At 29.7% G+C, this 16102-nt stretch overlaps 1 protein-coding gene across 2 annotated transcripts in view; it reads right to left on the bottom strand.

The window, feature by feature from the left end:
* Positions 1 to 13159: 13159 nt before the first annotated feature.
* The window catches only part of LOC124542939, a 40151-nt gene continuing 37208 nt past the window's right edge, over positions 13160 to 16102 (bottom strand). For both annotated transcript variants that reach the window (XM_047120883.1, XM_047120884.1), the window contains one exon: positions 13160 to 15612. In XM_047120883.1, the coding sequence (XP_046976839.1) occupies positions 15495 to 15612 (118 nt within the window). In that variant the 3' untranslated portion in view covers positions 13160 to 15494. The remainder of the gene's footprint in view (positions 15613 to 16102) is intronic.

Raw genomic sequence — 16102 nt, 5'->3', positions numbered from 1 at the left:
GACATAAGTGTTCAAATGGCATCACAGATAATATTCAGAGTATTTCAGATAAAATTACAATTCCCACTAACTTACGTCACAAAATAAATGTACCTACTTGAGATCTTTCAGAGCGTCACACGTTTACAACGATGCCTAATTTTATATTTATCGATGTCAATTGAAGTGCTATATTAATGAAACATTTCATGGTTGATAGAGCGATTTAGTTTATGTTATATCGTCCTAATTATGTTATTAATGTATGTAGGTCACACTCTTTTTCTCAATTACATACATATTTAATATGTTTATGTTTACCCAATAGCCAGGGGCCATCTGAAAATCAGTGCTGTGCATTAGCACAGCTTATACTGAGATGAACCCCTTGCTACCTACATTGTATTCTTTAAATTTAATTATTTTCTTCTGTATAATCTATGTAATGTATGTGTGTAGCAAAATAAATGGTTTTTTAATAGTTAACTAACATGAATGTATTTTTGAATGTTGTAAAAGAGTAACTACTAGTAAGATCTACTTTCCGAGCCGGTAGTTTTACTCAAAATAGTTGTTAAATGACGATTCAAAAATGCTTGTAAAAGCCTACTTAAATAAAGTATATTTTGATTTTTCTTATTTGAAATTGTATCTGGTAGGTATCTAACTATTTGTTCAAAAAAACAATCACATATCTCAACCGATGTCGATATGACATCAGTTATAATACATGTCTATGCATACATTATACATAATTATACATCTCAAGAGTGGCAATATTTAATCAAAAAACGAATGTCATAAAAGGCTGTCGCAAAGTAAAAAAATTGGGGAATATATATTAGCACGATTTAGGTAGACCGGACCTTTATAGGACGTATTTATACGTTATAATGTTTTTATTTATTGATATTATTAAACTTATTTACATAAACGACTCGATATAATTACATCAAAGAGACATAAACTATGTACTCATACACATAAATGGTAAGCACATTTTTATCACAAAACAAAATTCAAATTTCTATATTGGTTTTGCAGCAAATAAATTTACTAGAACACTTCGATATTAATCTTTAATTCCAATTTTGGATTATCATAAATTTAAATTCATTCAATTTTACTCACAAAAAAAAAAAAAGATTCCATTATATTTATGGTCTTATATTATCAATATTGCGTAGGAATTAATCTTCATTTAACATTTACTGTAGGTAATACGTGTAAGTTAAAACTCTCCTCTTTATATATAGGTTAACTTACACTAAATTGCGCTCTTCATTCTAATTGGATTTGCTGAACTATGGACGTGACACTTTAAACAAGCAAAGGGTTATGATGGTAAATTTAGAACTTGGTCAAATTAATAAAAACTATAATCGGATTATACATGAGATATGTAATAATGAAAATAAAATATTGTAAACAGTGCGAGTATATTATTACACGCCTTAAAGCGACATTGTGTTATATTAACACTAGATTTTTTTAATTACTTAAAATATAAAATATATACGATATTTGATGTGTCTTCGTCGAACGGAAATTGATATTGAGTGTGCAATATATAAATAAGATTCCTTTTATAAAGAAGGCAAGGTATTTTTGGTAATTTTAACAAAAAATAAATAAATTATAATGACTATTATATTGGAAAGTCAGTTAATAATAAATACAAAAATATGAATGATGAACATGCGGATTTTCTTATTCAGTATTTTGATTAAGTAAATAAAGTTCGAATTTAAGGGATATCAATCTGGGATGAAATTAATGGTCTTAAAATCCTAAAATGTGTAAACATACTTTTTACTGCAACTGATCATCACTGACGTTTAAAAAATCGTGAATTATATTATAACAAAAACATTAATATTTTGTAACGTAAAGGGCACAAATCTAAGCCTTCTTTTAAAGAAAAATGTATTTGTTAAGTAGCAATTTTTACACAGATAAATTATAAATATTTAATGGTATTCCGTTAATTGAATTAATAAAATAGATTTAATTCTAAACTATTTTAAGTTCTTTAAAAGTCTTAAAAATATATAAATAACAAAACAATTTTAACACACAGATAAATCTATAAATAAAAAAAGTATAAATAACATAGAATTGTAAAAAGGTACTCACGTAAGTTATTCCTGACCACGTAAGCCACGAGTGGCTTGATCCAAAGCTGGCATGGGCGGCGAAACGAGTAGAAACCCTCAAAAGGCGGGGCGACAATTCTCCCCTACTTTAAGACCTTCTATTGGGCGACCGCGACTGGGCGTTACGTGCTACCGCAGACCGCATCATTAGCTATTCTCGATAACAATGGTTTGCCTCTTTGTCTATGTCACAGAACGTACATGTTAGTTAAGTTTGACCAATCTGTTGACTATTTCAACGACGGCAGACAGCGATCGTCGGTATAACGTTAGTTCTATAGGTGAAGTTAAATATACGAACATTCTACGACGCGTGGAAGTTATAGTGTGATTAATCATATGCTAGTAATGTATTAGTGAAGTATATCCTTTTTTAAGTCGTTTTGTTTTTAATTTAACAAGAATGTAATAAAATCGGAATTAAATACGTTAATAAATACTTTTTAAATGCGAGTACCTAATGAAGTAAATGTTAGTGTTGGTCAATTAAAGGGGCATTTATGTTTATGGACAAAAATGTTTTTAAACATTTCGTCCCTTTTAATAAAGGAGCTTTATTGCCTTTGAGTCAACTTATACATACATGTAATGGGAAGCGTAAAAATGTTTTAACGCAAATTATTTTTCAGCTATATTTTTCTCTTTTTTAAATATTAATTTCAGCTTCACCTAGCCGGTAGCTTTCAGCCTTTCGGACTAGGATAACATACTAAAACTGCAAACTGCCGTCTTATTTACAATTTAAAAGTAGTGCGGCCTTAGACAGTGGTACTCCGTACAATTGATAATAAATAAAAATTTTAACAAAAAGAAAAACCGACTTCAAACAAAACTCTATTTTTAAAACAAATGAATATGCACTAAAAAGAAATAAAATAATTGCATATTCAACATATTTTTAGAGTCCTCCTAAATAAAATGAAATGTAAAATATTAGACTACTTAAAAGTCGATTTACGATTATATAATGTAGTTGTAATTATTGCTATATTTTGAGTTGGTGTCAGCCAAGAAAACCCTACAGAATACGCGAATACTTTAACAAACACTTATATTTTTTACAAATTACCTTTTATAAGATCATATACCTACTGGGTCAATTAAGGGGCTCGTATAGCTTCTTTCTTTTGATTGTTGAGGCGCCCGTGGCTGACACCGACTCCAATCACATCACATACACAAAATTTGATTAAATATAGTAGGAAATTCTGCCCCATATCGCTAACTGTGAGCCGTTTAGGAGTTCCATCACTACTTAGTATACAAAAGAAAGGTTTAGTGAACCTGTACTTCTCTTGATAAAAGCTACGAAGAGGAGTATAAATCCATATATTAACTAACTCCAGATAACCAAATCCATATACTAAATTGAGGACATATACCTTCATAACATTATGATTGTCAGAAGCAAATGCCAACATAATTTCAGAAAATATGTAAAACGCGGTACATGTGCCTATAAAATTTGAGGGTTCCCCTCGATTTCTACAGGATCCCGTTGAAGTAATCGGCGAACAAACATAAAAAAGAATATACAGTCGAATTGAGAACACTCCTTTCTTTAAGTCGGTTAAAAATGTCTACGATGATTTTTATTTAGGAATATATCTAAAGTGCGATATTTGCACATTTATAGGTGATAGTTTAACGGTTTTTCCGAATTGAACACTCACAGTGTTTACTAATCAAATCTATTACCTCGAAACACCGAAAATCGTTCATAAAATAAAAACAACTTAATAAAGGATGTTTTATGTTTAAATATCGGCTTTATTTTATTTTTGTAATACTTTAGGGGTTTACAATTAAATATGTATGTAAAATTAAGGATGTGTATGCATAACTTATTTTCTAAAGATCTTTATTATATATTTTTATGGTATATGTTGGCGGAGCATATGGGCCACCTGATGGTAAGTGGTCACCATCACCCATAGACAATGACGCTGTAAGAAATATTAACTATTCCTTACATCGTCAATGTGCCACCAACCTTGGGAACTAAGATGTTATGTCCCTTGTGCCTGTAGTTACACTGGCTCACTCACCTTTCAAACTGAAACACAACAATACTGAGTACTGTTATTTGGCGGTGTTGTTGTATGTCGGTATATGGTGTTGCAGTCATTGAAATGAGATTCAATAAGACATTTTCATGTTTTGATTTTAAACATTTCTTCTCAATTTTGAACCGACCGTGTAACTTATGCATTGTCGGTACTGTTTTGGCGTTTTCATAGTTGTCATCGGTTTCTTCGGAGGGGACGAAAATAAATAAGAAACTGTTTCTAACATTTCTTAATTTGAAATGGTTGCCTGTCATGAATGGAGGTTTCCATTTGGAAAACTTTTGTGCATAGTTGCATAAGTGTACGCAATGCACTGTCTTATGTCTACTTAGTAATCAAATGTTTTTGATGTATTTATTTTTAAAAATGGAAGGTCCTTTTGGAAGTAATGAATAATTAAACATTCGTTTGTTCATCAATATTTTGAATTTCACACGCGTGCCCCTTAATGGCCCTTCTCGGTGCGTAATATCACTTCTCTGGTTATTTTATTTAAAACATACAAAACATAAAATGAACTGATTCTACCATTGAATGCCTAAAGTTTCACTCATCCTACGGATCTGAAATTTTGCAATACTTGTTAATTTCCAAGCAAGATGTATTACATACAAATATAATTGTATTTAACTAACATTACTGTATTTTTAAATGATGAAAAAGAGTAACTATTGAGTGTCTTGCCGGTTCCTCTTGGTAGCATCTGCTTTCCGAACCGGTGGTAGATTCACTTAATAAATTATTAATTAAATATATTTGTTACATGACGATTCAAAAGTGATTGCAAAAGCCTTGTTGAATAAAGTATATTTTGATTTTGCACTATGGCTTAGTTGCAAGGATAGTTCATTTTAATGGTAGTCGTTGGCACAGATGAACAGAATGACCATATAATTTTGTATATATATTTTATTATGATAACCAATACCACTCAAATGTTGGATATGTTCAAACCTAGGCAAGCACCACTGTTTCATTTATTTGCTAAATTTGTGTTTATAATTCATCCCATGCTCGGCGATGGAAGAAAACACCGTGAGGAAACCTGTGTGTCTAATTTCATAGAAATTCTACCACATGTGTATTCCAACAACCCGCATTGAAACAGAGTGAGGGAAAATGTTCCGAACCTTCTCCTCAAAGGGAGAGGTCTTCACCCAGCAGTGGGAAAGTTACAGGCTGAGGTTGTTTTTGATATGCTGGGTTTTCACAGGACACCGTCAACCACATCGTTCTCTACTGAGACTTAAACCAGTGGAGCTAGTCAAGCCTTTGACAATTTACTAGTTTCAAATCAAACTCGATCAAGTTATTGTATGGGACAAAATTTAAAGACCTTCTGAAACAAATCCAGCGAAAATTAGTAAAAAACTTTATTCACTATTTAATTTTAAAGATCTCAAGTGGACAAAATAATTTTCCATGAAAATAATACCCATCATTTCACATAGGTACAGTATACAAATTTTTTATTTAAATATTGTCGTGAGATTTTCTTGTATAAGTAGAGTATCTTTGTATAGTAGTATCTTTTTTAAAAATAGTTATTTAATAAGTACCTCCGAGTTACAAAAAAGTTTTTATCATTTTACGCTGAATTTTACTTTAACGATATTTTTTTCATTTTAATTTTGTGTAACTTATATATTTTTGTAGCGTAGAAATCGGCGATTTCTGGGAGCCATTAAATTATTTTATATCATGCGTATCTTACCAGGCAAACAATAATAAAACAACATTTTTCGGAACGTCTTTATTTCTGATTCCAATTTTTATAAAACAGAATGACTAACTTACTTATTAAGTATTACGAAAGTGCATTACATGCGTTACGATGTAACTGTTATATATAATTTAGTAACAAATTGGTAGTTTAACGTTAGTAAATAAATAAATATTAAACTACTGACTTAACATTGTACAAACTAATTTGTGTTCTCAAATAACACTGTACAAAACCAACAGGGGAAAGAGAAATCGATAACTCACAGTACACAATAAAAAGCGAACTTAGTTTTAATTGAATGTCATTATAAAACGATAGTTAAACAATGTTTTATTTGTGTCTCGTCACGTTACTCTATGCGGTGGTAGGCGTTCAATCCTTAGCGTATATACTTTACACTAGTATTACATGTAAATGAGAAAATATAATCATTCATATTTTTTTAAAGCGTCATCAGTATATTGATATCATTTATATTAGTAAATAAATGACGTACTTAGGCCCGGTTACTATATAATAAAAAAATAACGAATAGTAGAACTGTCTAATCGACCAGTATTTGTATTTACTCTGGCCCTTAGTAACCAAATGTGTTCTTAATTACTCTCTTAGACAGTTTCACTACCCGTAATCAAAACGAATCGTTTCTCAAATATAGTAACCGGGATTCAATTAATTTAGCGGAATGAAAATTCTTAACATTGGTGTTATGATTTAAAAGACTAGCTCCTCTAATCTCTTGAGTGTGTTTAATTATTTTAGGAAATTATCGTGTAAGCTTACTCATACTTTCCGTACAAAATCAATGTTGAAAATGCTCGATGTTACAGCGATTTGCGATTTATAAGTTTAGAGCTGATAACAAACATCCAGTTATTTCACCTATCGTATCCAATACAAGCATAACAGTATTTGATCCATAACGTCTAACATTATTAGACTTCGAATAAGGACAGTGAGGTGTTCACTCGCTTGAATATATACAATTACTTGCTTCCTAATAATCATGACTGGTTAGGAGCCTTTCCTACTGGATTCGACAGTCTGAAGCGTAACAGATAGTATCGTTATCTTCCAATAGACTCAAACGTATTACGACCGCATTACAACATTCATATAAACAAATATCGCTAGTCACTAATTAGTATAATAGTTACAAATTGTTAATAATCTTGTACTTTTATTTATTCCTTATTATTAATTGAAAATTCATCTAAACCATAATAATTTGCACAACACACATAACATCAGTACAATGAATGAGTTATAAGAAGATAATTACGCGAGTATTATACTAAAGCACGGCGTTACGAGGATCACATCCGCCTTGCGGACACCTTCGCTATAATCAATTACTGAACGACTCCTACGAATCACGACCACGTGTCTATGGGGATTTACGAATATGTATTTCGAGACAACTTTATCTGCTTCCATAATTCCGAACCATTATCATTAATTGTGATGAAAAGTTGTCGTTAAAACACAATCAAAATTTGCTTCGAAAATCCCTTGAGAGAAATGTAATGTCCAATTCGCAATCGTGTGATTGTACCTATTATTCTAGAGAAAGAGTTTCGTTTACAGGACAGACTATATAAAAAAACTATTCAGTCGTGCGTTTTCTAAATCTACAGACGAAACATCGATACGATATCTTGCATCTCTTCATTTCATTAAATACAAACATAGCATCCATTCAAAAAAGCTTTTACGAGCTCTGGAATAAAGATTATTTTAATTCCGATATTAATTTTAATTCGAATAATTAATATTTAGACTAATTGTTTAGAATACGTTTTTATTATACAAGAGTTAGGCTATATTGTCTACGATTTGCTGTCCTTTAGGAGACCCTAAATGAGGTATCTATATTAAGCATTAGAGTCAGAGGCCACATAGAGATGTAATTCGTTTTAAACTATTAAAGGCATTCTTCATAAGATGCTTCTACTTGATTTAGAATATTTGTGATCACGATTCTATACTATAAACATCGTTATGTAAAGTGTAATAACGTTTTAATTATCCGTCTTCGGTTCAACAGACGCGCTTCTAGAAGTAAACCGTCAGCTGTAAAATATTCGTTTAAGACACATAGTTTTTATAGAAATATTTAATGATTTTATTTAACTATACAATTTAACATATTTTTATGATTTATTTAAGCCAAACTAAATACATAAAGTCATATTTTTATTTATGTATTGTAAAACAAAATCGTAATCGACTACAGAGCAACGATCGTTAAAAGTAATAATTTACATTTGACTCGGTTTACTTCGAGAAAATCGGTATTAAAAATTTACGTTAACTCGATTTAAGCGTGAATTTCCTATAAAAGCCTACAAAATGTAATGTGTTTTATTTACTTATATGGCAGATCCGTGCAATGTCTAGTCGCCAACTATTATTTAAATTTGCTATGTAAAAATACGCATTTCGAATATTATATCACCATCGTCTAAGTTTATTTAACAGTTTTAAACGAGCGTTTCCTAATTATAAACATTAAATTCTATGAAATAAGTAAAGTTATTATTGGTGTTGTAGCTATTTATAATCCTATCGAGTTATACATTACTTTAGAATAGAAAATATAATTCAAACGATTTAGTACATTTCTACGCAACTACGTTAAGTATTTTTTTTTTCATTTTATAGTACAGTTTAAAACTAATTACGACTTATTAAAATACAAACACATTTTCTTGGTGTTATCGGTCTTTAGAGTTAAAATTTATATTTAATATCGTTCGGAATATTGAAAGATATTTTGTTTTACAAACATACTGATTTCGTTGTTAGAATTTATTAAATCGATAAGGATTTTTCTTCCACTCTTAAGAACACTTTATTAAAAACTCATTGATGTACGAATGTGAAATCCGATGGGTTATGACGTCACGCATTACGTATTATTAACCGAATGCGACGTAGTCAATGAGAGTAATGATTTGACCCTGTTTGTACGTATGTCCTTAAAACAAACAGCCTCAACTGATTTAAAACAAATCAGTATCGTAAGCGATACGTTGTTAGTAATTGCTAACATTAGTCATTTTATAATTATATCTATAATTGTATTCACAGTGTTCTAAATTATGCTTTTAATTATGCAAAACAATAGTTCGTAATCCCTAAAATAGGCTGAACATCCGGGTACATACTGAGTATATGAGACTCATCTCTACCTGGCGAATTCTAAAACAAAAATCGGAAATTGATATTCAACGTAAGACAAATAGAAATAACATCAACGAATATTGTAAAATCAGTTAAGGAATTTATTCTTGTATTTATGAAATACACAAGATTTTTTTTTAAACTACGTAATAGTCAAATTGATGTGATGTTTTTGTTGGTAATACGAACGATTTACTATTTAGATTTAGACTAATGATTAAAACGTAGATAACGTCTAACTTTAGAGTTGTAAATAATTGTACATTCGAAAAGGCTTTATTTGACTTACAAGCGTAGACTATATACATAATATATAAATCAAGTTCAACACTCGTGCAAATTTAATTTAAACTGAGACTAATAATTTAAATATTATTGCATACATTAGTCACGAGGATTATCGTACATTACATATAGCAAGGCGTACTTAGATATTTATTAATAATTTCCTTTTAAAGTTATAGTCACAATCATCAATCATAAACATATATTTAAATTATGAACGATAGTCAAGATAATCGACCGATACGTTTTGACAAAACCCCGTTCGGATGGAAGATCTTTTTGTAATCCAAATCCAAACCAAGAGACTCTCGTATGCCAAATTAAAAACATTCCAGATAACACGTTAAATGTTTTATAAAAGGTCTTAAGTATTATTGCTATGCGATATTTCCTCTAAAAGAGCGTTACTGAAGTATAATTTCAAAAAGGATACTTAAGATTTATTTCGATTCATTGAATATTCTAGCCACGACTAAACAGTTTTATAAAACTTTAGAATATATTTCAATGCGTCTAAGTCGTCTACAATATTATTTCGTATCGAATTAATCTATATAAGCGTGTCAGTCTAAAACGAAGCTTGTTTTAGAGCGTTCCTAGTCTATATCTAATTCGGGTAAATATTTCAATAGGTACAATCACGTACATTTAATTTGATATCCATTTATCTCAAACTTTAACATATTCGTAGATATGGTCAAGTACCTACATGCCACTCAGGTAAAGCTGTACGTCTAAAACAGTTCTAATGATATTATAAATGTCATCCAATCTGCAATAGTACAGGATACAGACTAAACCAATAAACCACAAACTATTAACAACTCTTTCATAATTCGATTTTTAAATATGTAACCTATTTGTGATGTTCTTTTTTCAAAAATAACGAAATATGATTATTTTTCTGTGTTGTGTAACACAAAAAATGACAGTTTATCTCGTCTATATCACAGACTATTGCAGATTCAAGCGGATTGAGTCTTATGAATATCTTAAAATTAACTCACAGTTACCATTTATGCACATGCATTCAAGTGCAACGGTCCTACGTTTAATCCTGCTGTTTGATAAATGCAAATGACAAATAATCATTTCACAAAATACATTTTAGCAAATTTATGATTTATATTTTTATCTTTAAGCAAACTTTTGATTATAAGAATCATCGATCAATCATTGACAAATAATTACAATTGACAAACAATTGATTTAATTTGTATATATTGGTTAGGTTAGCAAATTACAACATTTGCAATTTGTTTTTGGAGAATAATGGTTGGTTGTTTTCTTTTAAAATGATCATTTGTCGTGCATTTTCTCTCAAATATTAGTGAACCTACACACATACACAAACGGAAGTCAATTGAACGTCTACATTATACACTGCATTACGCTATTTTGGCAAGAATCCTATTTGTACTCATGTGCGTGAGATGTGAAACGAAATCAATTCCTTTTTTTTATATTTCGATCGCAAACCTAACATTATATTACGACTATTATTTATGAGGATTATTATAAATTAAATTTGGCGCGCTTCTATCGGGATCTGACATATGGACGACGGATAAAACGGTATCAAGTAACTATCATTAATTTTTTTTTTTTAAATAAATATTACAAGGATTTATTTTTCGAACCTAAATATTTATATTAAATTTGATTGTAAAATGTCCAAAAGTTATTTAGGTTTTTCTTAGAAAAATAACATTATCCTTGAGTACTAATAAAATATATAGAGATAGAATAAAATTTGTAGTTCGTATTGGGATCGCCAGATGTCACTATATGTCAGATTCCGATAACGATGTATATTTGTGCAAACTCTATGGTATAGGATACGCGCTTACGACTCCGAAACAATCGAATACTAAATTATTTTGTACAGGCAATATTTAGAATCGAATGCGCACATCATTAAATGTTCGCGACTAAAGGTAAGAGCACATTGTCGTTATATTAATATTACGTATTCATTACCTTTACAGACAACTACGATGCTTCATACAGATATACTCACAATCGATTATTCTTTAAAATAAAACCACAATCTCAAATTATATTACATTAGAACATAAGCTTTATATTACAGTACAAGTGTAGTGCATTTGATACATTTTGAACGTCGAATTTATTTTTAAAAATTAAAATTACAATTTTAAATTTCGAACAGTTTTTTTTTTAATTCAGTAACGCAATAATCAAATGCACTGAAGCAAAGCAATTTGACCAGCATATTTCAAATAAAGACTCAATGTTTGTAGGGTAATCCTATTTCGTGGGCAAGCAACATACAATAAAACCTAATATACACTTCATCCAATGATTGTTATTAACATTACAATACACCGATTATATTATCAATTATATATTTTTTTTTTATATTAATAAGTTATTTCACTTACAATAAATGTGATATGTATTTTACTATTAATACGACGTGATCGTTTCGAAAACAGCCAATCACGAGTTATTAACAAATACTCATAAACATTTTAGATGTCAACAATTAAAAATAGCAATACGCCAATGAGATCTCAAAGATAAGATTTTTAAATATTAAAAAAAGAAAAAATTATATAAATCGTTGTACGAAAACTTTTTCACGTTTTCATATAACACACGAGTTCGAATCGAATTCATAAAATTACTTTCGAACAATTCTTAATGGTTAATACTAATAGTTGGCGTGAATTGTTGATTTAAGTTAATACGATAAAAATGTGAATAATAAAAAAAACTGCAATATACAAAACCTCTAACGCCATTACAGATTGAAATTAACTTCAATAAATATCGTCGAAAAGGAGCTTTGGCTGATTATTCAGTACCAAAACATTGTATTATTATTTAAAAAAAAAAACTATTATGTTGAATAAATATACATAATCGTAATTCATAAAATTAAAATTTAGTAGTAAACGGAAATTATTTAAATGCTTTATTATTTTAATTGTCTAAAATTCGTATTATGTTTGTGCAATGATCGGTTGTATATGAACGCTGCTAATGATCGATTTAAAATAAAACGGGTCACAATACAAATGTCAATAATTAAAATAGTTCTTTTATACAGTATCATATATGACGGTGCAAATATCATGCGTCGTAATCTAAACATAACGTAGTGTTTATATGTATATGTTATAACGTTATACATATTATATTCACATTTAAAATTATATTTTGGCATCGAGCTATTGTCGAGCGATACCATCAAACCAATATACCTAATTTATAAAATACCTTTACAGTACAATAATTTATTTTAATTTATGTAATGTTATCTTTGGTGTGATGAAAATTAAATGAAGCATGCGGTTTTACATTTAAATTATATGAAATTTAAATACAAAAATACTTATAATAAACCACACGCTTACTAAGATTCATTAAACAATTTGCACCTTCAAATTTAAGTAACATTATTCGAAACAATAATAACAACAATATTCCAGAAGAATTTGATGATTTCTTACCGACAGTTTCAGCTAGAGGGGCCGTTCCCAAGCCTAGCGTTTCATAAGACTAAATAAGTATAGAGGGCATTGTATATAAAATGCAGTTAATATTATAATCGAAAAAGCCGAAGTAACGGGAAATCCGACACCGCCGGTTTGAGAAGCGCGAACGCGGCTTTTCGTGCTTTGTTGAAAAAGAGTAGTAACTACTGATTAGAATCTACTTTCCGAACCGGTGGCATATTCACTTAATTGTTAAATGTCGATTCAAAAGTGCTTGTAAAAGCCTACTTGAATAATGTTTATTTTGATTTGATTCCAAAGCACGATTTCGTATACACTGCCCTTGATTCTCCTAATACCTTTTCAAAAGTCCGGGTTTTTAAACCAAAGATGCAATCGTTTGCAATACGTAAATATACTCATACTTGAAGGTGCAAATTGTTCTATTAAATATCTAAATCAAAATACAGTTCATTTCAATTATATTTTATATAAAATAAAAAAAAAATACCGTGAAGCTATAAACGTTTCACGTCACTTAGAAATGCATAAGTTTTTGCTTTGTTTATATACTCATATATATTTTATAACAAATTTAATTGAAATAAACGGTATAAAAATTATATAATACAAATTATACGTCAATCAATAAACATTTAATATTACAAAAGTATATAGAACTATATACAAGCACATGAACCTAGTCACGAGTCAATACAAAATATAATAATTATCTAATATATCAAAAAAATAATATTGCGTTTTATAGATAAAAATTATAATTTAATGAATACAATACAATATAATATAATTAAAATTAATTAAAATGACGATACAATACACAAGTAGTATATCGAGAATATATATTACACGTAAAATAAATGTTTAGTTACAAATAGACGTATGATAATTACCATGACATTTATTAGAAACCTTCGTTTTTACCAAAATATTCAACAGTTGCTAATAATAACTAATAATAATAATGTTTCATTGCATAACAAGTCAACAGCCCCATTCGAATATGAGGAAACAGCTAAGTTATAAAAGTAAAAGGCCATAAGTGACATTTCGTCTTAGCCCTTGTTCTTTTCTTGAGAAGGTTATTCCTACTCGCTCTATCCATATCCATAGCGGACTGATGGATAACCAGGTGTTTTCGTTTTGGTAGATTTCCTTTAACGAGCGCGAATTGAAGAACATAATACCTTTTGAACTTGAAATCTTTAGAAATCACGTTTCCATGTTTTCATTCTCAAGTGACTAGATGAAAGCAGTGGGGGTCTACAACTAGTGCAATGACCAAATTTGGATCAATGACTTTGTAAGCAGAGATCTGTCAAAATATATTATTTTAATCAAATCCACGATAAACAATAGCGAAGTATAAAATAAATACAATTTAACTGTCAAAGGTTTGTCTAAAGAATTATTATATCTTTAGAAATATTATTCAATCAAAAATTCTTAATGTTATTTATATTCATTAAGTATGGTTACGAAAATATTTGTTTCTATTAAAAATATCATACGTCTTTGTATCGTAAACAAATACTGACTATAAACATATTACAATGAAATTACAATAAAAACAATAATTAAGGCCCAATCTAAACGACCGATATTCTGTCAGATAAATTATTTTAATCTATTATAAAACACTATTAAACGTATTTATTAATATCAATCATTTTAAATTAGGCCTACATAGTTCAATGAAATAATATTGCAAGTATCAAGATAGTTCGATTTGATTACAATATAATACTGCTTAGTTCCACAGCCTGGTTGTAATGTAAGAAAACCAAAGTAGGTAGACTATGTAGGTACAGACGGAATACGCAGCGTCAACTTAAACATATCATTGTACTAGTAACATTACTTTATAGTACATTTATTAGCCATTTTTTATATTTTTCCTAAGCTCATTGTTATAAATAAACTGGAGTTTATATATAAAACGCCTTTAAAAAAATACTCGCATTGTACTCCGTCTGTTTGTAATTAATTAAAATTAAATAATTTTAACATTCTATTGAGGTCACTATCTTATACCACTCAGTAATATACAACTTAAATAAATTATCGTAATAAAGGCCAGTTCCTATATTAATATATGAAATCAAACATCACCAACCACAGGACGAAGTGTTCCGTGCTGGTTTAATGATGACAAGTGGTATAAATTATAAGCAAAAATGATTCGCTTATTAATGTAGGAACCGGGCATAAGCCATCGATAGAGAATATATATTGGACGTATCGTGAATGCAGATCTACAACGAAGACCATGGACATAGCATTTGATAGAGCTGCTAGGAGCGGGGACAGATTTTGTTCAGTCGCTCGACCGAACACAATCATAGTACGATGAGTTCGATTGACCTCAAAACCCAATTTGCGCGGGAAGATTTAAACAGATTATACAAAATTGTTTTATTTCAAGTCTTTAGAAAGGTCGAGATACATGCGCTTACATTGCAACAGGAATTATGTACATTATAAAGATGCATCTTGTTTTAAATGAGCGATTTTAGGGGTGAGTCGGACCCACCTGTCATCCCCACTTCGATATGCCTATGACAAAGGCTCCTTTAATTTACATACGGCTCACCGGTCAAAGATTTACTTAAATCTCAGCTAGAAGCTCCGAGTAGTAGTGGGTGGCGCTCAGGTAATCTAAGAGGCGTCTTGGGAGCGGCAGGCTGCTAATCAGATCACGCCGCACGTACTTTAGAATAACAAACCTGAAACAATTTAAGTGTTCACATTTTAATCTGCTCAAACAATCCAAACACACATTTAAAAAAAAAAAGTTGTGTCACAAAATTTAATAGATAAAATAATTTTGTATCTGTGATTGAGAACACTTTTACCTCCAGACAAAAAATATATAAGCTGACAATGTTTCAATAAAAATATATATTTTAATTACAACATTTTTTAATAAATTTCTTACACAAAATAAAAATGTAAAGTCGCTCGATTATAATAAAAATCTAGTAATAAATGTTCATAAAACTTTTAACAAGATTTTTCTACCGACATGTTATAAATTGTTAGTTTTTATTGCTCAAACTTAGTTGGAAATTTCTGAAGCAGTAGTCATGTTTATATTGTGTTAAATAGTTATTTTCGACCGATTAAATGATTCTCCGGAGTAGACATGTCATGTATTGTAAGCATGACTTGAAGCCTTCAGCAATTAAAAATATCCTCATATTCTTCGTTATTTGG

Source organism: Vanessa cardui, chromosome Z (assembly GCF_905220365.1).
Source record: "Vanessa cardui chromosome Z, ilVanCard2.1, whole genome shotgun sequence".
Taxonomy (NCBI): domain Eukaryota; kingdom Metazoa; phylum Arthropoda; class Insecta; order Lepidoptera; family Nymphalidae; genus Vanessa; species Vanessa cardui.
Note: the sequence above shows the minus strand (reverse complement) of the source record. Positions and strands in the feature narration are given on the sequence as shown.